Source organism: Chiroxiphia lanceolata, chromosome 11 (assembly GCF_009829145.1).
Source record: "Chiroxiphia lanceolata isolate bChiLan1 chromosome 11, bChiLan1.pri, whole genome shotgun sequence".
Classification (NCBI taxonomy): Eukaryota; Metazoa; Chordata; class Aves; order Passeriformes; family Pipridae; genus Chiroxiphia; species Chiroxiphia lanceolata.
In genome coordinates this window covers 11,602,867-11,628,871 of record NC_045647.1, presented here as the reverse complement: position 1 = coordinate 11,628,871, position 26,005 = coordinate 11,602,867, and the positions used below count along the sequence as shown (strand labels likewise).

Below are 26,005 nucleotides of genomic sequence, written 5' to 3'. Positions count from 1 at the left end.
CAGAAGTGTGTGACGGTGGTAGCACTCACCGTTGGGTGGGATGTTGGGCTGTGCGGGCTGGCCTGGGAGGTGGGATCGGGCTGTAGATAACAGAGATTGCACGGTACAGATCTGATTCCAACCCCGCGGTCACCTGGGGACCCGGGGGCAGGGACGGGGCGCCTTTAAAGAGCGGCGGGAAGCGCCCCTTAGTCCCGCCTCTCGCCTCTTCCCATTGGCTCTCGTCTCTATTTCTCTCGGCCTCTTTGGCCTCTGATTGACTCTCCTGGCGCGCTCTCGGGGATCGTCTCTCAATTGTCGCGTCGGGTTCGGCCGACGAGCCCCGTCTCGGCGGTCGCGTCTCCGCCCGGTCCCTGCGCGCCGCGCTCGGGCCGCTCTTAAGCGACGGTCCCCGGCTGAGGGGAGCGGCAGGGCCGGGGCTCGGATGGCGGGGCCGGGGCCCCGGGGCTGAGCGGGGCGGCGGCGCCGGCCGGGTACGAGCGGGGCTGGCGGGGCCAGGGCTGGGGGAGCGGGGCCGGCGGGAGGGGGGTAACGGGGAGGGACAGACACTGGGGCGCCTCATCCCAGGACCGCGGCCCTCCCGGGGCCTCCCCGTGCCGCCCTACGGCAGGAGCCGCGGGGCAGCTCTGCCCGGCTGAGGGTGCGATGTGACTGCGGCTGTGCCCCGGCTCTGCTTCCCGGGGGAACGGGCAGCGCTTCCCCGCCTGCCTGGAACGAGCTGGCCGCGCGCTGTTACTTTTCTTGCTGCTTGGGCTCCCGCCTTCCAGGGGAATCAAAACCAAAACAACAAGAATTCTCAGGAGGCGCGTTTCTGAAATCCGCCCCCTGGACCGGGGTTCTCTGCGTGAGCCTTTTGGCTTATTGTTGGTACTTCTGCTTTTGGTGTTTTGCTTTGGTCGGTTTTTAGTGTTGCAGTAGCTTTCTCTTTAACCTTAGCTCAGAACGGGATGTGAGAATGAAACTGGGAGAAAAAGAGATACTGGGCCACTGGGGGGAAATCCCTCTCCTGTGAGTTCTGAGGATGAGATGCAAAATGCAGCTGTTGTGACCAAGAATGAGAGTTGAGAGCCGTATAAAAACAAGAAGAGAAGAAAAAAAACCCCCTTTTATTTTATTTTTATTTTTAGTGTTTGGGTTTTTTTTTTAAAGCATTTTACGTTATTGAAGTAACAGTTGTGTTTAAGCAGGGATCTGGTCAGTGTCGTTTTTATTGCACAAATAGAGTGTTGTAAAGGACAATCTTAACCCTGGCATGGTCTGTATTTACAGGACTTTCTGATACTGTTTGCAGAGAGGAAGAAGAGTTTCAATTTTTTTTTTGAGCTGAAACTCTGGCAGTGTGGTAATTCACCTTTTTGTGGGTGGGCTTTGAGAGCACAAGAGAATTGCCACCGATGTAAGCTCTGAATTTCACCATACTCTGATACTGTTATGGTGCCATGAATCAAGGAGCAAAATCCATTGGTGAGATAACATTTCCCTGAAGGTGCAGTGGATCCTTCCCTAGTGCTCTGTCACTGCAGCCCATGAGGGTGTTCTTGGTCTAAATGCAGCCTGTCCAGGGCTTGAACTGAGGGATCAGCCCTGGCCAAGTCAGCCTGACTTTGGCTGGAGTGTAGAAAACCATTTTATTTTGTTTTCTGGTGTATAGATCTGCCTGCTGGATGAAAAGGGGAGACCACAACTGCAGCACTGATTTCTTTTTGTGCAGCTCTGGATGATTTTGCCCCCGTTGAGGGGCTGGGCTGGCTGGGGGTGACAATTCTGTGGGGACAGGGTGTGGTGAGAGAGCTCTTGGATATGCTTAGCTGGCTGGATTTGTTTAGGACTGGACAGAGCAAGGACAGTGTGCTGTAAGGAGCAGTGTGGCTGGGCATGATGAACCGTAGCTGAATCCTTGCCATCCACTCCTGGTCCTGTTGCTGTGGGATTTTTTCTGGTGATTTGGACCAGGAATGGGCCAGTTCTCCACATTTTGCTGTAGGCCCTAGCTATTAGAAAAGCATGACCACTGTGCTGTCTGGCTGATGACCTTGGCTGCCCTGTCTTATCATGTTGGATGTTCTGTTGCTCTGCTTTGTGTACACTTCATCTGGGGAGGAAGAATACAAGTACCAGGCTGTAGTGAGCAGCCTGGCTGAGAGGTGAGCTTGATTCCTCTTTGCCCTGTGAAACCTCGTGACTGGACTTCTGTTACGTGTGGCCAACTCCTCTCTTTATCAGCAGCTCTCTGCTGTGGTGTGATAGTCGTGGCTTCTAGTGAAAATAATGCAGACTGTTTGTTCTTTTCATAAGAAGTTGTTCTAACATAAATTTCTTACAGCTTTATACTCGAGCTCTTTTCAGTGTGACAACTAGATGGAATTCTTTGCCCTCACTGCTACTGAGATATAGTGGTGTTTCAGAGGAAGAGAATGGAGCAGAATTATGAAGAGAAAATCCTTCTCAGCAGTGTCAATTCAGAGGAGTGAGAAGCTGGAGGGAAGAGAGGACACTTGTAGAAATAAGTCTGGAATGTGAAGGTTGTTTACTGGAACCTCTACTTGAACTAGGATTTTTTGGCCCAGGATTTGCCAAAGGCAAAGCTGATCCTTCCAGGTCTGTGTGTTTATTTACAGTGATGTCTCTCGTGCAGCAGAGCACACCACAGTCACGAAAGGAAATCCCAGCTCAGGGAGTCTCTGTCAGCAAGGACGAATTGAAGGGAGGGTTTGTTGGCTGAGGGTGGTATGATCTCCTTGCCTCTTAGAAAACCTGGGAAGAGTCTCAGCCTCTGAAGAGAAATAAGAGCCCGTGACTGACAATCTTGAGCAATTTGTGGGGAAGGTGCTACTGAACTCCCAAAGCTCAGCAGATGACACGGGGCTCTGCTGATTCCTTCCAACTTGTGAGTCACACAGAACCTCTAAGGGAAAACACCTTCTGAGCCCTGTCATGGAGGCTGTCAGTTTTCACCAGGGCTGAAGTCAAACAGGGAGAATTTTTTTGGGATAAGTCCTGGATTAGTTATAGCACAGACTGCTTGAGTACTGTCCCTGGCAATGTGCATCTAAGATGTTGGCTGACAGAGATTTATCTTTTTTGAATCTGTGTTGTCTGTGATCACTTAGGGATTGCCAGGAGAGGTGATTGGCCCCTGTGTTTATATTCAGCTGGTAGCTACTCAAGTATCTTCACAGTGAGGATTGCTGCTTTAGGGTGGGAAAAGGAGAGATTTGCACCAGGTGGTACCTTAAATCAGGAGCAGGCTTAGTAAGGTCAATCAGGCCAAAACTCTAGTATATACTAACTCCTAATCTAAAGTGTTGTGTGCCATAGTCCACCTAAGCTTCCAAGGCAATTGTAGAACCAATAGAGGGATGAACTGCTGCTGGGGTGATTTCTGCCAATGCCACCAACAAAGCCATGAAGCCCATGGAGTTTTATGGATGGCAGAGCAGAGTGTCCCTTTAACTTCTGGAGGGACAGTTAATGTCACAGCAGTGCAGGGCCTTGGGGGATGGACAGATGGTGGAAAAGTTGTGAATATTCTCTTGGGTAGGCCATGCAAAAATGTTTTATCAGGGGAATAGGAAGTTCTGTTGTGTCACCTTTCTGAGAGGAGGGAGAGGTGGAAGGTAGGGCAGGCAAAAGAACAGAGTACCTTGACATCAGAATCTTCTGATCCCAACCATAGTGCTCTGCTGCCTGAGGGTCTGAGCTTAGGAAACCCATTTAGGTAGGGCTGCATCTGCATCTGGGTTTGTAAACTGCTGATGACAATGCTGATTGTGTCTGAGAAGGGCAATGTAATTGAGACTGGTGGATGTAAAGAAGCTGAAGAACTTTATGCTAACAGGTGCTGTCTTTTCCCAGCCTTAACTGCTCTGCTCAAAACCAGAGTAGTTCTGGTGTCTTGCAGAGGGTTAGGAAAAAAATGCTGAATCTTGGCTTCTACCAGTGTTGGGTTTGAAAGATAAAGACTCTGTACAGTCCCTTTAGGTAGAAGCATGAGAGGCTCTCCCTGCTCTCAGACTGCAGGGTTGGTGACAGCAACAGGTTTTTGGTAAGGACCTTCATCCTTTCTATGTAGTAGTTGAATTCAAATAATTGACTGTAACTTCTTGATCTTGGGAGCTAGAACAATAATGACTATCCTGGTAAAGCAGGGTTTCTGTCTCCATCTGATGATGCCATGTATTGCTTCTGAGTCTTGATTTCTTCTAGGAATCTGCCAAAGCTCAAAGAATCACAAACTTAATCCAATGTATCATTACACCATTTGAATGTGCTTGTTACTCTGATACAAGACAGTGGTTTTGTACTTTCCACCCTAATGGCTGTGTGCAGGGTAAGGGCAGGTGGCCTTTTTATTGTGTAATAGTCTTCCAGATGATGATAATTTCCTGTACCAAGCAGGAAGCAGTTGTGCAGGGGCCTAATGTCAAGGATGTGTTTTTTTACCTCTGACTCACAACTGATTTAATGTTTCTTTTTGTCTTTGCTGTGGTTGTCTTGCCTGTGTTTGAACTGGACCAGAGGGAAGACAGGATGTTCCAGTCCATGATGTCTGTGATGAGATTCTCCATGTCTGACAACATCACACATTCGACTTCCCCCGTGACAGCACCGGATAATGTGACAACTCTGTCCCCGATGGCAACGCAGGCGGTCAACGACACGAACATCACTGTGCCACACAAGTGCCTGTTGTTGCTCTATGAGGACATTGGGAAGTCCAGGTGAGTCGGAGGAAATGGGAATACAGTCTGACCCTGGCCTAAGGGAAGGAGCTTTCTTTCTCGGAGTTCGGATGAGAAGGAGCTGGGGCTGGTGCCTTCCCTTCTAGAGGCTGAAGAACAGGAAGAAACCTATTTTATTTACTTTTTGCAGAGTCCGCTACTGGGATCTTCTGCTCCTGGTTCCCAATGTGCTTTTCTTTATGTTTCTTCTCTGGAAGCTGCCCTCTGCCAGGGCCAAAATCCGGGTCACTTCCAGCCCAATCTTCACTACATTCTACATACTAGTGAGTACAATTCTGTGCCTTTGAATTGATGAGTGTTTTTTTTTATTACCACTCATGAACAATATCACAAACTAGTGGAGAGAACCTAGACTAGCTCTTGCAAGGATAAAATCTTGTTTTTGTTGAAGGTCTACTACAAGAAGTACACACAGATTTTTTTTTTTCGCTGTTTGAATTCAGCTTTTAATAGATTGTGGGACCATATCTGCTGGATTGGAGTGGATTTTGTTCTCCCATGGTGACTTAATTTTTTCTTTCCTTTTTTCTTCCTTTGTTGCTTTCATGTCTTGGAATCCAGTGTCTTATGCTTAGTCATAAATGCAACGAGAACCTACTGAATGTATTAAAAAATGCAATTCAGAAGCTTTATCACAGGTGCCTTTTGTCATCCTGGCTTGGCTCAGTGTGCTTGCTCTTCCTCAGTGACTTTAGCACATTGTAGAAGTGAATGTGTGTTTGAATTGGGTTAGATAGAGGCATCTTTCTCTGGGTACAGGGACTGGCATGGCAAAACCTAAGAAGCTCAAAACCAAATCTGAGCTAGTAGCCTCAACTGAATCTTTGGTGGGAAGTCTTGTTAGCTCTTTCAGGCCAGAAGTATGGGTACTGGGCTTGTGCACAGTTTTGGATAACCAGGTACACACACAAATGTTTCAACCTTTTAAAATATTACCAGCCTTTCCAGTCTGAATTTAAGTCTTCTGTCATGTTTCCAGTAATACACATGGTCAGTAGGAGTTTGTGCCAAAGGCTTTGAAAAGTAAAACTCTTGATAAACCAAAGGGAAGAAAAGAGAACTGACTTAATACTGTTGCCTTTTCAAAATGAATGAGAAACAAAGTGCTGAAACAGCTGGTTGTGTTTTAACCTCAGCCAGCAACTCAGCCCCAGGCAGCCACTTGCTCACTCCCCTCTGGTGGGACAGGGGAGGGAATCAGAAGAGTAGAAGTGAGAAGTGGAATTTCATGGGTTGAAATAAAGACAGTTTAATAAGTAAAGCAAATGCCACGTACACAGGGAAAGCAAAAAAAGCATTAATTCACCCCTTCCATGGGCAGGCAGGTGTTCAGCCTTCCCAGGAAAGCTGGGGTCCATCACATGTAGTGGTTACTGGGAAAGACAAACACCATGACTCTGAAAATCCCTTCCTTCCTCCTTCTTCCTGACTTTATGTGCTGAACATGATGCCATGTGGTGTGGGATATCCCTTGGGTCAGTTGGGGTCACCTGTCCCAGCTGTCCTCTCTTAACTTCTTGTGCACCCCCAGCCAACTTGCTGGTGGGGTGGGTTGAGAGGCAGACTCTGTGTAATTGCTGCTCAACAGTAACAAAAACATCCCTGTGTTATCAACACAGTCTCCAGCACAAATCCAAAACGCAGTCCCCATACCAGATACTGGGAAGGCAATTCACTTTCTCCCAGCCAAACCCAGCACACAGTGTGAGAGGAAAGTGCTTTCATTCAGTTTGATCTTCTGGAGCATGTTATTGGGAAATGAGGATGGAAGTGTGTTCTGTGAGGGTTTCCTTTCGGTTGGCTGTTTGGCGTGTCCTGAAGGAATGCTTTCCTGTGAAGTCAGTGATTAATGTTAACAGATTGGGAAGGGTCTCTACCTGCTTAAAGAGGAAACAAAAAGGGTGTGTTCCTCTCTAATGAGTTGTTGCTGCTCTAGAACACCATTATATTCAGGGATCCTTCTTTGTTGTCAGTCTCTTGTCACAGTGTTTTCCACTGTAGGAGGGATTGTTGTTGTGCTCTTCTTTCATGCCTTTTCCATCCCCTCTTCCATTAAGGCAGAGATACTCAGCTGTAGGTAACTTATTGGTCATTTCCATTCTCTAGCCACCTTGGAATCAGCTTGGACTCTTGGTTCCCTGATAGATTTAGCTGTCTTATATCTGCATTGTTAGGATCAACCTGCGGCTCAGAGAATTTTATCTAGAAAAATCTGATTTTTTGGAGGATAAGTCTGCACAGCAGAGGGTGGATGTATCCAACTGAGCTTTTAATTGCGTAGTATGACTGTGACAGCACAGGGGTTGGTAAATGAGCCTTGCTGAGCTGTCGTGCTTAAATGTTATATGAGGTGACTTGGATATCTCTGTTGCACAGTGCAGCAGGGTAAGATGTTTTTAAGCTATTGGCTGCAGGTGACCTTTCCTCTGCATTCCTGAGCATTGTCAGTGTGGAGTGAGAGAGCTGCAGGTTTTAGTTTGGTCACAGATCTGATGTGTGGTAGCTGGTGTTGAGTGGCTTCTGTTATCTGATGTGATTGAATTAGTCAGACATACCAACCATTTGATCTTCCCTGCCCCGGTGGAATGAAGAGTGGGAAGACTGTTTGTAAAGATATGGTTTTAAGGACTGGGTGAGAACAATTCAGAGGTTAGTCTGACAGTTGAGGCAATTTGTTCCTTCCTAAATTCTAAGTCAGCACTCCTGTATCTAACAAGTCTCAGGAATCTTTTTCAGGAAATTAGCTGTAGTCTCTCTTAGTACACATTATCAGGTTCAAAAGCTGACCTGCAAATGGTATTCCAGAAGGGTTTCTGGTCACTACTACATATGTGCCTTTTGACATGAGCTCACTTTTGTTATCTTTTTTTTGCAGGTATTTGTGGTGGCTTTAGTTGGTATTGCCCGTGCTGTTGTCTCCATGACCGTGAGTGCCTCTGATGCTGCCACAGTTGCTGACAAGGTAGGTGCCACACTGACTTTAGAGGCTCTGCTTTGCACTGTTCTAATCACAGCAGTCTGCTTTGGCTTCCCTCTTATGTGCATACAAAGAAGAATGTGTTTTTTTGCAGTATTCATAGCTATGTGTACTATGGAATCCTGTTCTAATAACTGCACCTAAAACAATGGATTTCCTAAAATAGGTGCACAAATAGTGGCAGCCAAAGTTTCCTGTTGCAGGGGTGAAATGATTCTGCTTTGCAAGAGGTAAATATTCAGATACATTAGTGAATAGGCAAGACCTGGCCTTTGTTACTCTTACATTATTCAAGTGACTCTTTGAAAATGTTTAATTTTTTTGTATTGAATGCAAATAAAACTAAATTCCCTTTTGACAGTGACACCTGAATGTCCTTGCAGATGCTGAGCACAGGATGAACCCTTAGCAAACAGGAAATAGCTTTGTATGTGCTTTTACTTTGTAGTCATTTGACTTGTAGGAAAATAGTGCTTAAACCATAAAGCTCTGCAGTTCTTGAGCTGTTAGAGAAAGAGGAGCCATCTGCACAATACAGGTCATCTGGCTTTATTCTCTGGAGTCACTGTCATTCTCTCACTTTTCCCTTTAATGTTATCTGTCAAAGCATTTTGAAGTGCTGCTTGTGGTGAGTGGCTGGATGTTTGTAGCATTTCATTCACCTCCATTAAACAGATGTAGGTCCAGGACTTGAATAATGAAGAAGAGGTGGGCAAGTGCTTTCTTCAGCTCTGGTGCTGCTGATAACTGCACCTTGCTGGGAAGTCATATAGCAAGACAGATACTCTGTCAGTTTTTCCTGTAAACATGTGTTTGTCCTGTCCATTGTGTGTTCTCACATATATATACACACACAGTGTATTTGCTGAGATTAGAAGTGTCTCATCAAATGCCTCTTAAAATATTATGTATCTTCAAGAGAGAGTACTGTTCAGCATTCAGAGGAAAGGATTAACAAGCCAGAATCTGCATTCTTGTTCTAGATTGACACTGATTTATTGCATGACTCCCTGGAAAGTTGCCTCACCTGCTGTTTTATTAGTCTTGTTTCACCAAATAAAACATGAGACTTGCAAATAACAAGGTGGAAAAGGGAGGGATAGGATTGAATATGCTTTAGATTTAAGAATTAGTAGCTTTTTAAGAGGAAGAATACAGAGTTTGTCCAGGCATATTTGCTACTTTAAGACCTTCTGAGGTCGTCATGCGTTTGTGCTCCTTGGGAGCACAGCAGAAAGAAACACATCTGAGACAAGTGACAGATCCTCAGCTGGGGCAAACTGTGGCCACTTCCTCTCTCTGTTGACGTGCTCTTGCTTGCTCCCACCCAAGTGTTTCTGTTTCACAGGCATGAACAGGACTTGCAACAAGCATGTGATCAGTGTCCCTACAAAGCGTGAGGAGGGCTTGTGGAAGTGACCTGCTCCATTCAGAGGCTGCCATCCCTTGGAGTTTTGCTGTATTAACTTCTGAATGGTTCCTGGCTCCATCTAATCATGTTTGTCTGGTTTCTGTCATCCATCAGATCCTGTGGAGATCACAAGGTTCTTCCTTCTGGCGATTGAGCTGAGTGTGGTGATTCTAGGCCTTGCCTTTGGTACGTGTCAGGAGGTTTTCGAGTGCTTGAATGTTTTCTATTCCTTTTCTTTTCACAGAGGCTGCATCTGTAAGTTCATGGAGATGCTGATTTTATAAAGTGAAGAAACTTTAGAATACAAAGGACAGAGTGGGGAGTTACAGTTAGAAGTGGTTGAGAGCCTGATTATATTTACAGATCTATGGCTTGTGTGATTGAAAGATTTATATGTGCTTTGTTTGTCCTGCATGCATATGCTGAGGGAGTGCATAGCTTAGGTAAATAAGTCTTATGCCAAGATCAACAGTCTGATCTTTACTTCAACCCCATTTTAGTTAAGGTGGTTCCTTTGGGGTCCTATCTATCCCCTCTATTGCATCCTTGGTTGGTTTGATTCCATCCTGGCTTCATTCAAATGCTTTAACTGTACCTACAATCTGTAATTCTACTTCTTTCAGTTGTGCAACTAAAAATGCCTCTTCCTGTGCATCAGAGGTAGAGGAGAGGGATTGGAATGTGGGTTACTGCCAGTGGGACACCTGAGCAGTAACTTTTTCATCTTTTAAGGAACTTCTGGAGATTACCTGCTCCAGCATATTCCAGTACAGAGTTTCTCTAACTCAGACTCCCATCAACTCTTTTCCTGAGAAGAAGCTTTACAATATCTCAGTGTATACTGTAGTCATTCCTGAATTTTTTTTTCTAACCCCAGCAGAAGGACTTAGTCCTTTTCTCTATGTTATTGTGGACAGGAGAGAAAGCAAGTTAAAATCTCTTGTTTTATAAATATTATTTAGTCTGTAAAAGGCTCAACTCTCCAAACAGGGTTAAGTGAGCTTTAACATTCCCTTGAAGGCCTCTGCAAATACAAGTATTGGTTCTGAAAAAACCCTGATTTTAACCAGTGTTGGGGTTACATCCTGAGTCACTTCTGTACTCCTTAATTACAGGTCACCTGGAGAGCAAGTCAAGTGTGAAACGTGTACTGGCAATCACTACTGTGCTGTCTCTGGCATATTCTGTCACCCAGGTGAGTATGTTGGAGCAGAAGGATTAGTCTTTGCAAAGAGGGGACTTTCCTTGAAGAGTAAGCAGTTAAGTGTGTGACTCCTATCTGGAAGTGGCAGCTTTGCTCTCTGGATGAGGTTTTGGAGGAAAATGGCATGCTTGTGGCAATGTATAAGCAGATGATATCTGCTTGTCCTCTTTACTGCATGAATAGTTCAGCCAAGGTGAAGAAATAAGATGAGGTTTACATGGATTGCCTTGTTTAGTGACCCTTGGAACAGGAGTGAGGTTTTCCACATCTGAGCCACAAGTTCTGAATCTGCCCTCAAGGGCCATGAAAACTAGATGGAGGAACCTGAGGTGTGCTTGCCAGGTAAGGGCACTGCAGTAGCCTCTTGTCTGCTGACTCTTTGAGAGCTGAGAGCTCTTGCTACTCTTCAAAGTAGCAGCTGGCTTGCTAGCTCAGTCTATTAGTCGTGTCTTCATGTCTCTGAACAATGCAATCTGTGTCTGGGTTTATTCTCCTCCCTTTGGCATGGTCAGCCCTGTGTCTCTGTGCTCGAGGCAGCGCCAGAATAACACACAGATCTTTGTTCTGTGACGAGGCTCTTGCCTGTGCAGGCCGTGAGCTGATCATTACACATGATAAAGCTGGAAGAGCCTCATTAAATATCAAGTGTTCGAGCTATATCTGGGTTCAGTAGTGCTTACAAGCACTTTTCACTTTCTGAGTGAAAAGCTTTCTGGTAGCTTCTATCATACCATTTTCAGAAATTGAGGTGAGTGAGACAGTATCCTTTCCCAAGTTGTCTGTGTTCTGGATATTTCAATAGAAGGGTCTACTCTCAAGATAGAAATGGAGCTCTCCAGCCTATTTCAGATGGACAACTGCTTGCAGCCCCCATCCACTCAGTCTCCTGGAATGTCATTGATACCGTTTCCCTTCAGATGCAGATTCCTGCCATTCCCCCCCTCACTTCTTGTCTTCAGTTTTCTTCCTCTTCTGTGTGTGCTTAACTTGATCTAAGCTGGGCAATGGTTGGGTCTTGGGGGGCAGGCCAGCTGTCGTCTGAACTTCTTTAAACACAATGTCCCTTGTCCAGACATGCATTTCAGTGAAGATACTGTAACAGAATCATTTGGTGCCACTTCTCTCCTAGGGCACCCTGGAAATCCTGTACCCTGATGCCCACCTCTCAGGCAGAAGACTTCAACATCTATGGCCATGGAGGGAGACACTTTTGGCTTGCCAGCTCCTGTTTCTTCTTTCTGGTACTGGGAATGTGTTATGCACTGTGACAGCTGCTTTGTGTTTTCTAAATGGAGCAAGGAAGGGCGATTTGTGTACAGTAATGCCCTGCTCCCCCTCCTGCCTCATGCAGCGCAGCACTGATGCTTCTCATGTGATAGGAAAAGCTGAGGCAATAAAGGTGCAGTGAGAGTGCTTATAAGCTGGGGCAGTTAAATTACAGCTTAGATGTTCTTCCCTCCCTTGTTTGTCAGTGACCAGCAGTTTTGTGCTGATGAGGGTGAGTTGTGGGGCCTTCACATCTGCATGGGGTTAAATATCAGGGGGGTTTGTGCCTCTGCCCCAAGACATCTAGGGAGTGTGTGATACCGTACACCATCCCTGCAAAGATTCTGAGTTCACTTGCCAGACAGCCTTGGAACTGTTAGTTCTTTGTCTCAACAGGTCTATTCCTTGGTGGTGATTCTTCCAAAAACTCCTCTGAAAGACCGGATTTCTTTGCCCTGTAAGTAACTGTAGTGTTTTCCATAGTATAGATGGAGACAGCGCCAGGATAAAGGATAGGTGGGAGTAAGAGGTTCCTGTATGTGTTTGTGCTGCAGATGCATTCCACTGTCTCAGGGTACAGATAACGTAGCAAAGGACCGATAACTTATCCCTGGAAAAAATAGTATGTTGTGCCTTTTGGAGAGCAGAGTAAGAGCAATTACACTACTGCTTCAGTAGCTGAACAATTACATTAAGAAAACAAGACCTACTGCTCAGTTAATGAAACAGGTGTAATGTAAATATATAATCTTCTGAGAGACCTAAGAAAGGACTTCTTAATAACAACTTCCTTTGAAATGCATACATGATATAAAGTGTGCATGCTGGTCATTCCCTGGGAAGGAAAGGCTAATGGGAACTACTCAGTAATCTTTATCCGGGCTTTTACTTTATTATGATACTTCTTTTTTTTTTTTCCTTTTGTTATGGTTGCAGAATATCTGCAGTCTTTGAACAGAGCTGTTAGTAGGTGTTTGCATTGAGCTCTTCTCTCTCTACAAGTCTTGGCATCTATGTGTGGGTACCCTGAGGGAGGGGGTATGTATGTCACATGGCACAGGCACAGGTTTCTGGGCCTGATCTACCTAGTGTCCAGAATGCCCTGCTGCTCCTGCTGGGGTCTCCTGAGCAATTTATTAGTGTTTTATGTTGGAAGGGCACAGTTTCTGACTCAGCTGGGTTTTATGTTTGTTTTTTCTTGCATTTAATTATGTGACTGACACTGGTTCCAGATGCTTGCCAATTAATCTTTGCATGTGTTGCCAATAACCGTATGTTTTCAAAAGCCATCTTATGGATGTATACATGTGCAGGAGGCTGTGGTTTAGTCCATTAAACCACCATCAATCCTGCTGGCACAGGACAGGGAAATACAGTCCTTAATTCTTCAGGAGTTTCTTAAAGAGACAAGGTGGTGAGATGCTTGTGTTGGGTTTGGCATCTCCGTCAAACAGATTTGCATTGGGCTGGTGTTTGAGGTTGAGCTTCATCTGTGTCCATGTCTTTCCCACAGCCCGGAAGAGTTTTTATATTTATGCTACCATCCTGGCACTGCTGAACCTGGTGCAGGGCCTGGGCAGTGCCCTGCTCTGTGTGGATATCATAGAAGGACTGTGGTATGTATGCTGGGGGAGGAGGTCTGCATCCCTGTATCTTGTGTTGCTTTTGAGTGTCCTTCTGCACTGCCTCTCCCAAGAAAACAAAGCTGTGCTGTGTTCCTAAGAAGGAATAAACCTGTTGGTTCTGTTTGTGCCAAAACCCTTAAGTGGTCAGGAAACTCAGAGTAGAGAGGTTGTGAAGCTTCATGTGCTGCAGTGGTTTCGAGGTGGTGAGTGACAGTAATAGCTTATATCCACTGATGTCTGGCCATTGGCTCACATTTAATAGGTAATAAGGGAGGAAATAGTCTGCTAGAAATATGGAGACACCCTTATTCATACCTGGGGTCTTGTTCTGCAGGGGTCAGTGTCATGTCTGCAGGTCAAAATTGGGAGCACTTGAGACTGCTCTTGTCAGACTTTGGGTTTGTCATGGTTCCCTCTGAGTGTTTAGGAGCAGTGACAGATTCTGATGACAATATCTGATACTTTGCATCAGTTTAAATTTGTTTCACACAAGACTTTTTATGTTCTCTGGACACTCTAGAGGGAAATTGGATCATTCTAGGGGAATGTGGCTGGTGTTAACCAGCTGTATTATGCTTGAATGCTAAATCCCTTCATGTTCCCTTTTACTGTTGACAGCTGTGTTGATGCTACCACGTTCCTTTACTTCAGCTTTTTTGCACCTCTCATCTATGTGGCATTCCTGAAAGGCTTCTTTGGGTAAGTAGCCAGGAACAGGAGTTTAGAGAGTATATACTGTCACTTAATTGTTTTGCACAAGTTTTCTCCATCTGTACAATAAAGACAGCAACTAGAATGCCAGTTGGAGAAGCAGTTTTAATTTCTGCCCTTGAAGATTTCTGAGGATCACTTCTTCAGCCCTGGCATCCCCTGTAGTACGAAGTTTTTCTGCTGAAGTCGGTAGCTGAATGGTTAGTGACGGATTAAGTCCTGGAAGGTTAAATGGGCTTCCGGTTGGGTTTGGGATAGTTTTGTAGGAAGGATCTGGGGGTCAGGTAACTCTGGCTGCAAGGTCTCTCTGATGGGCCCGAGAATCACCAGTGAGAAGCCCTGGGAAGGGCGATTCCTGGGCCGGGGTTGCCGCCTTGTGGCCACTCACAGGAAATGCACCTTGGTCAGAAAACCCGAGTGGTTTAGCGCAGGCTTGTCCATAAGCACAAAACAGCAGGCTTTAGAAATAACTGAGAACGTAAAGTACTTTTAAAATCTAAAAATGAACCTCTGCTTCCTTTTGAAATTAGAAGGGAACACTGTCTGGAGTTAGAGGTGGAAACTGGTGATCCACAAGTGTTTGTATTTTGATTTTCCTGATGTGCAGAGACGGAACTTGAAGTAGACTCCTGTTCTGACTCCTTTTAGTGTCAGTAGCCAAGCTGCTGTTGAGTCCAGTAGTGTTTCAATGCTTTTGCCCTCAGTAATTGAAAACTCCCAAAGATGAGGACACTTTTTCCACAGTAGAGTCAGGATTCTGCCATTTTTATTTCACTTAGGTCTTCATCCAAAGCTTTGTTTAGCAGTGCTCTATGGCAGTTGCTCTGCCATAAATTTCTATGCTGAAAGCTCATGTGAAGAGTGTTTAGGGTCTGAATGCAAAATTTCTTAATGCTGCTGAGTTTCAGTTAAGGATAGGTGGCTTTGATACCACATTGCTTAAACATGCATTTTAAATCTTTAATCTCTCCAGGTCTGAACCGAAGATCCTTTTCTCCTACAAATGTCAGGTGGATGAACCTGAGGATGTGGATGTGCACCTACCCCACCCTTATGCTGTTGCCAAGAAGGAAGGAATGGATTCTGCATTCTACTCGAGCACTCAGATTGACACCACAGCCTACCTGGATGACGTGGCCTCCATGCCATACCACGTGGGCAGCATCAACAGCATAGACAGTGACCGCTGGAAAGCCATCAATGCCTGAGGCAGGGCACCTGCTTCACATGATTGTCTCATTCCTTTCCTTCCAAACTCCCTGATACCACAGCTGTCCACTGGAAATCTGTCCTTGGCTATCTGCCGTGGCTTTCTTCTTTTCCTTAGGATTTCCAAAACCTATTGTGGAACTAAGTTGGCAGCCCAAACCCTTTTGGAAAGAACGTTTTCTCTTGCTACCTGAGAACAGTTTTGTTCATATTCCTGTAAACACTGAACTTCCCTGATCCTCTGTGTTCCAGATGTGAATATGATTCAGAAGACAGCCCTGGCTGGCACCTCTTCCTTTTCAGTGGCTGAAAGCACTTGTCTGCCAATAAGGGGAATGTTGTTTAGGGATGAGGGTGTTGATTTGACTGCTGTATTGTACATATATAGAAAGAATTTGATGGTTGAAACCAAAGATGGTCTTCCTGGGCTTTTTCAGGCAGCATGGCTGCCTGTGTCCTGCCATAATGCAACAGCATAGGTGATGATAGCAGTGTCTGAAGAGGGAAACTGGTCACTGGGGCTCATCCCTGGTTGCAGCTAATGCTGGTGGAAATCGTGAATTGAAGTTGCTAGTGGTTGAAAGGAGTGTTCTGAGTGTGTGGGCAAAAAGAAGCATGAAGAGGAATGAACTGTTCCCTGTGCCTGGGGAGCATTTGGGGGAGGCTGGTAGCTCACAGCATGGATGTGAAGTGACTGAACAGTAGGGAGACAGAAGGACAGACAGTGCTGCTGTCTAGCTGAGCTGAAGGAGCTGTGAAACAGTCTGTGGAGGCTGTAGTGCTGTGCTTTTGAGCTCACAGGAAAATCTAATTAACAACATTGAGTCAGGGCTGAGTTTCAAGAATAAAATCTGTGACGTAAGTGCATTTGTACCCTGCTTCATGGCTCTGGCAGGGGCTTGGAGATTGCTAGGAAGGAGGAAGCTGACTCTGCAGATGAAGGCTCCAGAGATGTTCAGGTGCTTGAGGCAGAGCAGAAGCCCATGATTAGTCCGAGCTGTCAGTATTTAGTGACTAGGAACTCTCAAACACCTTAGGTGTGCTAGAATCGAACTGGCTGGTGTGCTATGGTGGGAGACAAGTGGGAGATGGATGTGTTTCTTTGAGAGTGTCCTCTGATGTTGCTGTTCAGGTCCCCAGATTTTTGCTGATCTGAGAAAGTTTATGGCTCAATATGTTGAAAACACTTACATGCATGTGGAAAGCAGTTAATTTAAAGACTGTTTTGAACTTCTTATTAACCTCTTCCATGCTGGAAAAGGGACTATCATCTGAGCATGCGGTTTCAAGACGTGTGTTCCAATCCAGGGACTGTTCATCTGAAAGCTGCATCAGTTTGGTTTCTCGGGTGTGCTGTGCTCTCCAAGGATGAAGATGTGTATTCTCTAGTTTTGGAGGTGCTTTCCTACTTGAGTCCTCTTGGTAGGTGGAGATCTGCTATAAGCAATAGCAACTTTTCTCTAGAGGTGGTAGAAAGAGGGAATTTGAAATACTGGGGACCGTGTGAATCTCTTGCCCAACTTACTGCTGTTCTTGAAGAATATTGAGGTAAGAGTTGCTGGGAAATTGTCATGCAGGGTGCAGCATGGAGGTGTTAGTTTGGATCATGAGCAGGTTGTGGAAAGCATTTGCTACCAGGTGTTCCCACCATAGGGAAAGAAAACATGGGTAAGAACACGAAGCTCATATTGGTTGCTAAACTATGCAGGCCCTTTTCTTATCTTATTTGTTAATGAGCAATGCAGCCTCTCTGTCTGCCTGTGGACTTTGCCTGCAGGCCTCTAAGTAGCACTAGCACCTTGAAAACAAACAATGCTTCCCCCTCACCACTTTTTTGTTTTATTTCATTTTTGATGAAAAAAGGCTTCCATTTGTCTGTGTCTGAGAGTGGAGTTGTCTCCTATAGGTCACAGCCTTTCACGTTTCCCTTCCATGCAATGAGTGTGTAAGGGCTGGACAAACACTGGCCAAGTCAGCCCTTGGCATGTTAGAGAAGTGTTCCAGGCTCCTCTGTCACTGCTGTCAGTTGGCCTGAGCCACGCTGGACTGCTTGCTCTGAAAGGGATGGATGACATGGTGCCTGAATTGTCCTGCTGCTGCTCCTACTGCTGCTTTACAACACTGATCCCAAGCTGCTGTTCCTTAGAAAGGGTGGGGAAACCTGTAAAGCTTCCCTGGAGTTGGTGGGCCTTGGACAGAGCTGAGATACGAAGGTCTCAAAGCAGTTGGGAAACAAAGGAGCAATGGCTTTTTCATCCCAAGGAGTTTTTGCTGACTTTCAGCATCCTGTCTGAGGACTTATCTGCCCTCCTTGGCGATGTGATATGAAAACAGGTTATGAATTTGTCATTTTACCAGCTGAATTCAGTGCTGAAGGATCACCTGTGCTGGTGGTCTACACATCCATCCTGTCCTTTGCTGGCAGGACTTCAGTATTTCTAGAGTGTCCCATATTCTGCTGCTGAGGAGTTCTGCACTAGGTCATGGACTGACCTTCCCCCTGTTGTATATTTATGTATATAATGCTTTGGGCCATTTCAAAGTTCTGAGCAGAAGAGTGTTATGTGTGGGGGGGGTGGTAAAAGAGAGAAAATATAGAATAAATGTATATTTTTGTTTGTAAAATAAAATTAAGTTTGGCATAATTGGTCATACTTTATTTCTGAAATGAGACATATTGTGGAGAAAAAATAACTTGCAGATTTAAAAAAAAATTCTGAACAAATATTGCAGATAATAATGGAATAACATGATGTCCTTTTGTCAGAGATGGATTTTTCCTTCTTGGAAGGCTATTACTAGGCCAGGTGATGACTGTGCAGAGAGTGGTCTCCAGATTTAAGTAACTGTCAGTGAAACCTTTGACTCCTCAGTAACTAGGTGTTGCTGTTCTGGGCATGTCTAGCACTGGGGCCTTTGCTATAGGATATTTTTCTCTGTTGCTTGGGTAAAGCCTTATGTGGAAGTTGGAAATGACTCTTGCTTATTTCTTATTCTGGGCTTTGAAATAAACCCTGTGTGTCAGGACATTGTCTGGCTGCTGGGAGAATGTGATTCTGTGGTGTCATGACAGCTGAGTAACAGCTCCGTGTGCTGGCAGGGGTCAGTACCCCTCAGGTTCTCTTTGATGGCCAGGTGAGCTTCATCTCTGCCTTGGGATTGGGTCATGCCCTTGTGCAATAAGACCTTTTGGATCTCCTTCCAGGCTCCACGGAGAAAGCTGTGGGGAGAGCTGCCTTAGGAGGTGCTACTGCTGGAGTTAACTTGGATGGGATCCTCTGCTCCTGGCAGGTGGAAAGTGTTTGTACAGTACAGCTCCTCTGCCATTATCACAGCTGCTTCCATGTCAGGTCCCACAGCTCATGGGCCCTGCTGGGCATCCTTGGGCTCTTGGAGATGGCTGGAAGGCATGGCTGCAGGTGCGATGTGCAGTTTTGTTTGCCTTTGCCTACTCTCCCTCCTGGATCTTTGCCACCTGGCTGGAGTTACACCTGAAAAGGGCCTAAGGAAGGGTGACAGGGTGACAAGTCGTGAAAAGACTTGTGGAGGAGTATTACTGGTAAAAACTCACCAGCCTGGAAGAGCAGTGGTGCAGGTCTGTGAAACCCTTAGAGGACAGAGGAGGTGAATAAGGAATGACTGCTTTTCCGGTACAGAAGCTGAGTGCCATCAAGTGGAGTGAGCAGGTGGCAGATGAGAAATGAACAGGAGGCAGGTGAGTGTGTTCTGGGAGGGAGCTTTAGCCAGACCTTTGCTCTTCACTGGCTGTGTGTGGTGCTTCTGTTGTGCAAACAGCTGACACGGTGTCCTTGAATCAAGAACTCGAGCAATGGGCCGAGTCCTCAGCACACAAGGTGCTGCACAAATAATACAAACATCCCCTGCTTCCAGGAACCTGCTCTAGAAGAGGCCTGGATATCTGGGGGGGTAGAGTCCCAACTACTCCCTTGACTCTGGCCAGAGTCCTGTGCTGAGGCAAAGCTATGGTTGCTACATAAACTGCAGTGAAGAATAAACATTAAACAGTTAAAACTGCTGCCATGCACTACTAGGGGAGTAGATAAGTAGTGTGCTGAGTAGATAAGTAGTGTGTTGATACCAAGGCTTTGTTGACTGGTCTGTATTTCTGGGAACGCAGAAAGCTTGTCTGAAAAAGGTGCTCCAAAGCTGTTATTTCTTGTTCCAGCTGCTTGTGTGTTACATTATCTCCTCATTCCTTTGGTTTAGGCTGGGGATTGGCCATGCCTGGCCACAGGGACTATTGGCAATGGCCTGACCTCTGCAGGACCCACACATGAGCCTGTCACAGCAGGTAGCAGCACAGTCGGTAGGTCTTGCTGGAACAGGGTGGCTGAAAGGAGCAGAGGCGAATTCTGCCCCCAGAGCAGCCTCTGTAAAACTGACGAGAGGTTTTAGACTGTAATTTTGTTTTTTTCACCAGAGAAACGTGAGGTAAGATGTGGTGGTGAGCTCCCTCGAGGGCTTTGGAGAGAAACGGCATGTGTGGAGGTGGATGAGGGATTCCTGGTGTGGTGAGGGGAGATACCCTCCCCTGGTTGTGTTGGGGGATGCCTTGTTCCAGTGCCTCCGAGGGGGAATTGCCTTGGAGATCTACAGGGGCTCATCAGCCCGTGACCCCTCCCCGATGGATGACATCTGCGTGGTTCCTCAGTCATGGAGCCAGAAGATAACCCAGGAAGGGTCGAAGCTTATCTTCCATGTGGCTACACGTGGTCTGGTTCCCATCCTCCCACGATTTGGACCCAGTAAAGAAACCCCGCGAGTTGACCGTGTGGCAGTAGAAGTTTTACGGGGCAGTTTGATGCCGTGTTCACTCCAAGGGCGGTGCAGAGGGCGGGCACACCGGGATGGGAACTGGAATCCCCGCGACCCCGGGAGCGCGCTGCTTCCCTGCGCTTCCCCCTGCGCCGGGCGGGCCGCCCGTCCCCGGCACGGACTACAGCCCCCAGCGTGCACCGCGCGTGGCCGCCAGCACCGCGGCGCGCCATTGGCCACCCCGCGGCCGCCGCCAATGGAGCGCGGGGATGTTGGCAGGCGGCGCCGGGGCAGAGGCGCTCCTGGCAGCCGGTGCGAGCGGGGGTGCGACGGGGAGAGGAGACCCCGGGCGGCATGGGCGGCAGCGAGAGCAGCCACGGCGGCAGGAGGGTCACCTTCGGTCTGGACGAGCGGGACCAAGTCCGGGTGCTGCAGGGCATCAGGGTGAGGCGACCCGGCCGGGTGATGGAGGGCAGGGAGGTGGGATGGGGAGGGTCCGTCCGCGGGGTCAAGGGAGCAGGTGCAGGGCTGGGAGGGACGAGCGGGGGAAACCAGCAAGGAGGAGGCGAGGAAAACCTTGGAAGACTGGATGAGTAGAGGGTTGGAGAGATGATGGGCCGACTGGAGAGTGATGGGATAGAGGGCTGGGGGCCTGGGCACGGCTGTTGTTGAGCGGGGACACCCCCGCCCTTCACCTCCCCTTCCCAACTTTGCTCTTAGCCCTCTTTGCCTTCTCGCAGCTCAGTGACCCCGTTTTGCCCCTGCCTTGTGCTTTGCAAGCAGTTTGATGCTAAAGATGCTGCGCGGCTCTGAGGGCATCCGAGAGGACACAGCTCTACCCTTGTAATGGTACCAAGAGTCTTGGCAGAGCAGCGCTGGCTGAACAGGCAGGAAGATGGGAGACTGTGGGAATAGGGAGGTGTTTCTAGGAGGGACAGCGGGAAGCTGCTTCTTGAATGTTGATCGGAAATTGACGTGTGTGTTGTGGAAACAAACCCGGGAGAGCGGTGGTGTTGTCATTGAGGAATGTTTTCTTTCCCCATTAAGACTTTTCTTTGATTGGTTGGGTGTTTGTTTGGTTTTTTTTTAATATTATCATAATTTTCACTGCTGTTGTTTCTTGATGCTTTTATGTGTTTTTCCCCCTAAGATCTGCCCAAAATGAACTGGCAGAATGTGTTTTGCTGTGGCTACTTATTTTTTATCCCGTTTTGACTAATCACTTGACTAAAGTTAGTTAAGAGTGTGCTAATTTCCTTGTTAAAGTGTTTGATGGAGGTAAAGTTGGTTTTGCCTGATTTTTCTTTATACGATATAGGCAGGGATTTGTGCCTTTAAAATCAGGCATTGGGCATGATAACAATGTAGAATGAAGATGTTAAAAATGCTGTTAAGGTGGATAGCAGTAGCATAGCTGAAAATGTCTTCTACTGTGACCAGCCTAGTGAGGGAGGCAGCCCCATTTCATTGTGTTCTAGAGCCAGAACCTTTGCACTTGGGAGGAGGAAGGGGTCAATCATAACAGTGCTGTGAGAAGCCCTCTGAATTGCCAGAAAACTTCCAAGTCAACTTTTCTTTCTTTTTCATGCGTTTGAACCCAAGTCAGTAAATGAGAATGAAGTTGAGATTGCAAAATTGTTTGCAGCCTTATGTGAGTGGGAGGGCTGTGCAGCTATTCTCTACCATATGGTTTGCACTTCTTCTGCCATGCTTAGCTGGGTTAGCAAGCATGGGGGAGGAGAAAGAAAGATGGATGGACTTAGAACCTATTTAGTTCCTTTCCTTCCATTTCTGGTAAATTTGTCCCTGTGCACAGGGTTGACTTGTTTAGTGTTCTTTCCACCTTTGATAGTATTTGTGGAAGGTTGTTATTGTCTAGTCAAGTCTTTAGGGTCAGGCAGTAGATTGAAGGTTTTATCACTTGCTGATAGGGTATATTCTTTAAAAATGCAATACTTTTGTAGTAGCCTGGAAACTAAAAAAGAGGAAGTGTTCACGGTGAAATGTACACCAACAGCTGACCTGGTTAACATCTTACCCACCTACATATGTTTCAGCTCACTGAAGATGTAGTGACACGAATGAAAGAATCTTCTCCGAGTAAAAGGGACAGCCAGAGATCTCCCCGTGCATCCAATGGCACAGCTCCATCTTCACTGGCTGCAGAAGGGAAACCCAAATCTGCAGGTACTGTTGGGTCAGTTGGCTGTTTGGACACACCTCTCAGTAGTGCTGCCACTGCGTGTTACAGAGTATGCCTGTATTTTTCAGTACTATCTCATTATGAGAGGAGCTTTTTGATTGGCCTGTATCACGTTGTAAACTCTTCTAGGATTTCAGATGAACATGCAATAAGCAAGGCAGAAGTTTATCTTTCATTCCTGGTAAGCTACCTTGTCTTCTTTGGATGCGCTGCATGCACCAGGAGTGTATTGTGGATGGGTGGGGGAAATGCTGCTTTTTATTCTTTGGAAAGAAACTGATAGGGAAGGGTAGTCTAAGTACAGCTGGTTAAGTGGATGATGGGAACTTGGTTTCTGAATTTGTCTTTCTTTACAGGTCAGAAAACAATTTGATTTCTATTGGTTCTCAAATATGCTTTCTGGATATATATTAGCAGGGTGGTTTTGTTTAAGGCATCCAGAGTAACATGCAGTTAGAGAACCTGACCTTTGCTGTTAGGGATTTGTTTGCTGTAAGCCTACATCTTTCCTGAATGTAGATTAGCCTTATGGACGGCCTGAACTCTGTCAGATTATTTCATCTCCAGTTGTGGGATCCCTTGTAATTACATGGAAAGCAGGAGGTCAAGGGGAAGACTTAATGGAACTAGAGGAAGGAAATGGAAAGTAGGACTAAAACCATGCTTGTGTTTCAGTATATATCAGGGTCTGAGGAGTTAACATCCTTACCTAAAAGTTTCTGTAGCACATCTTGTTCCATGTGCCTGTTTGAAGATGATGCTGTTGGTGTCTCTGTTTCATAAATTCAAACTCTTATCCATCAAGCTTAATTTTTCTTGACTTTTTTTTCTATTGATGAACAATATTAAATTCTCTTAAAATAATTTATGATGTGATGAAGGATTGTTTTGTACTGTAGTAGTCACAGATTTCTGGTCTTCTTTATAGGAATCCATCCACCAATGTCAAGTGACTCTGCTGCAGAGCAGGAACTGTACAGGAGGTGAGGTGAAGTTTTGAAAAAGACAATAGTTTAGCTCCTTTTGGAATATCTATGTGTATACATATGTGGTTTATTCAGTCTGAGCATGATGAGTGTATGTTTGACAGCAGCTGAACACGAGCCAGTGGGTGCCCAGGTGGCCAAGAAGGCCATTGGCATTCTGGCTTGTACCAGAAATAGTGTGACCAGCAGGACCAGGGCAGTGATTGTCCCCTGCACTCAGCGCTGGTGAGGCCACACCTTAAATCATGGATTCAGTTTTGGGCCCTACATGACAAGACACACATTGAGGTGCTGGAGTATGTCCAGAGAAGGGCAACAGAGCTGGAAAAGGGGCTGGAGCACAAGTCTGATGAGGACGAGCTGTGGGGGCTCAGCCTGGAGAAAAGTAGGGTTGGAGAGACCTTATTGCTCTCTACACCTACCTGAAAGGAGATTGTAGCCAGGTGAGGTTCATTCTCTTCTCCCAGGTAACAAGTGACAGGATGAGAGGAAATGTCCATTGTTGTATGTCCCTTGATCTTTTCCAATGCAGCATGTATTTGTCTAGCTAACTACTTCCTGTTCTCACTGTTTTCAGATCATAATGAAGTACTTAATAGATCTAAATGTAACTGAAGTATAAGTTCACATGGTGCTATGTCTACTGTTGGTGCCAAAGTTTAACATCACTGGAGTTTCAGGTCATGTTTAAAGTTTGTTAGGCTTTTGAATTCCTGCTGATAATAGAGGGATTGTGAGCAGACTTTGTGCCAAATAGATTATGGATTTGTGTTTTGGCTCTGGGCAGGGACAGTCCATGTTAAGCCATGACCTTGTTGCCAGAAGTCCTTTGATCACCTTCTCTCTGCCTTTGGTGCTCACACAGGTATGAGCAAGAACAGGCTCTGGTCCAAGAGGAGTTGCTCCGTCTGGCCAAAAGGGAAAGGGAAGCAGCCAGTGAGGCCAGGGAAAGGAACAGCGTTAATGAGGAGAAGCAGAGAGCAGCCCAGCTGGTGAGTAACAAGGCCCCCGCTATGTTTCCGTGCAGGACAGGCTAAAATACCTCTGCTTGGGGGGATTCATTTAATATCACTTGTGTGATGAGCTTAGAAACTTTGATTTAGGCTGAAACACTCCTCACCCCCACTCATCACTTAACGTTTGGCTCACAGTGTAGCTGCAGGCTCCGTTTGCAGCGTGTCATGCAGTGCTGCTAAGGCCAGACTTGCAGGGGAAGGCACAAGCAATGGCTGTGCTGGGGACAGCTTGACCTGTGGCAGGGAGTGTGGTGTGTGGATATGGCCTCTAGCTAGTGAGAACTCTTTTGAACTCTCAAGTGTATGAAGTTAATGTTTCGATATATACAGCATCACATTCTGCTGACCTGATGTATCCTGAGACTTTGGTCTGTTTTTTCTAGAATATGATTGAGCATATGCACAAATTAATAAAAAGCAATAATGTCATCTTCTGTTCGAGTCTTTTATGGGGCTGGTAACAGAACTGTTATAAAACTGTCAAGTATTGTAACATTTTGAAGAAGGTCTAAGATTGATTTTTAGAGACCAGGAAGCATAAACCCTTTTTGTGCTCACCACTTACTCTCAAACCAATTTGTTCTTGCCCAGCAGGCAGACTTACTTTTGGAGACTTCTTGCTGCAGCCTTTACTACTAGTTAGGCACCTTGATGTTGCTGAGATGACCCATTGGCTTGTTGTCATAGCAGTGCTGGAGGCAGAAGTACAGTGAAGTACATTTGGATTGTCATTGGTGCTTAATATTGACATCATACTATTTCATATTGTTTTTTAATAAATGCTAGCATTACTATGGTAATGGTGTACTGCCTCTAAACAGTGCAGAGTCTTAGTGGAACTGCCCCTTTTTCCTACCCTGCAGTGGTATGAGGAGTTGGGGTGTGAGGTCAAACTGCCTGTTCATTTAGACTGTGATGTTGAGAACTAGACTAATTCACCTTACCTGATACATAATGAAAGGATGGTTTAGGAGAGGACAGAGTGAAGTGGTGATGGTCTTTGTTGTTGTTCTTCCGTGCTACTGATCTGTAGCTTTATCAGTCTGTGCTTGATTTAGATGAAGAATGCTTCTATGAGCATGTTTTTTCTATATGTTGAATGCTAATAGGCATGGCTTACCCAGGCACGTGGCTTGGCTGTGAAGCATTTTAAGACTGTAATATAAGGGTAGTTTGGGGACTGAATAAATAAAATTTATATAAAAATGGTCACAGTAGTTCAAAGAAAAGATCTTTCTAGCTATAGCCCATCCCTGATAGTGATCCCTAGAAGCTGCTTGTGGAGAGCATGAGAATAGAGCAAGTGTGTAGCTGTATTGCTCTAGGAATAAAGCTTGTGAATAGCTGTGTCATAGGAAATTTCCTCTTGTATCCTGACCTTGTATCCAGGTTTTATCCTGACCATGGGATCTTGCATCATTGCTGAGCTTTGGAGGAGTGATGTCTGAGGCAGGTGACTGCAGACCATTAGAAGGAGAATATTCTCTCTATGAATGTAATTAACTGGCTTCTGTAAGAGCAAGGGGAAGAAGCTGGTGGATTTATTGTCCAATCTGAAGATGTGGCCAGGCTCAAAGTAGAGCCCTGCCCTCCACAGTGGGGTGCAGGGTAATCCTGGAGAAATGTGAGTAACAGAGTCAAGTGATATTTATGAAGTGTAAAGATGGCACCTCTAAAGTGAGTTGGGACCTGACTGCTTTCATAAAAAAGCTGTTCTGTTATCTGAATTAGCTTTTAATTCTGCAGTGTTGCATACCCAGATATTGCATACTTGATGCTCTGCAAAAATCTGATCAGGCTCCCCTTGTGATAAATAGTTACCATGGTGTGTGTTAGCCCAGAACATGGTGCAAGAATGAGAAACTGTTAAATTTCATTG

The 26,005-nt window shown here is 46.0% G+C and overlaps 2 protein-coding genes across 6 annotated transcripts in view; both read left to right on the top strand.

The window, feature by feature from the left end:
- The first annotated feature begins 431 nt into the window (after positions 1-431).
- TPRA1 (transmembrane protein adipocyte associated 1) lies at positions 432-18,174 on the top strand. The gene is given in 12 exon segments (XM_032699109.1): positions 432-473; positions 4,519-4,721; positions 4,873-5,005; positions 7,618-7,708; positions 9,245-9,316; positions 10,246-10,325; positions 11,464-11,502; positions 11,504-11,575; positions 11,997-12,057; positions 13,114-13,216; positions 13,844-13,924; positions 14,910-18,174. Coding segments are annotated over 11 exon segments (1,158 nt in total). The 5' UTR covers positions 432-473; positions 4,519-4,530; the 3' UTR covers positions 15,145-18,174.
- Positions 18,175-20,191: 2,017 nt separating this feature from the next.
- Positions 20,192-26,005, top strand: part of CHCHD6 (coiled-coil-helix-coiled-coil-helix domain containing 6) — a 109,660-nt gene continuing 103,846 nt past the window's right edge. For 4 of the 5 annotated variants that reach the window (XM_032698827.1, XM_032698826.1, XM_032698824.1 and 1 more), the window contains exons 1-4: positions 20,192-20,365; positions 21,979-22,108; positions 23,053-23,107; positions 23,976-24,102. In XM_032698827.1, the coding sequence (XP_032554718.1) occupies positions 20,276-20,365; positions 21,979-22,108; positions 23,053-23,107; positions 23,976-24,102 (402 nt within the window). In that variant the 5' untranslated portion in view covers positions 20,192-20,275. The remainder of the gene's footprint in view (positions 20,366-21,978; positions 22,109-23,052; positions 23,108-23,975; positions 24,103-26,005) is intronic. The other variant, XM_032698822.1, reaches the window with a different exon arrangement.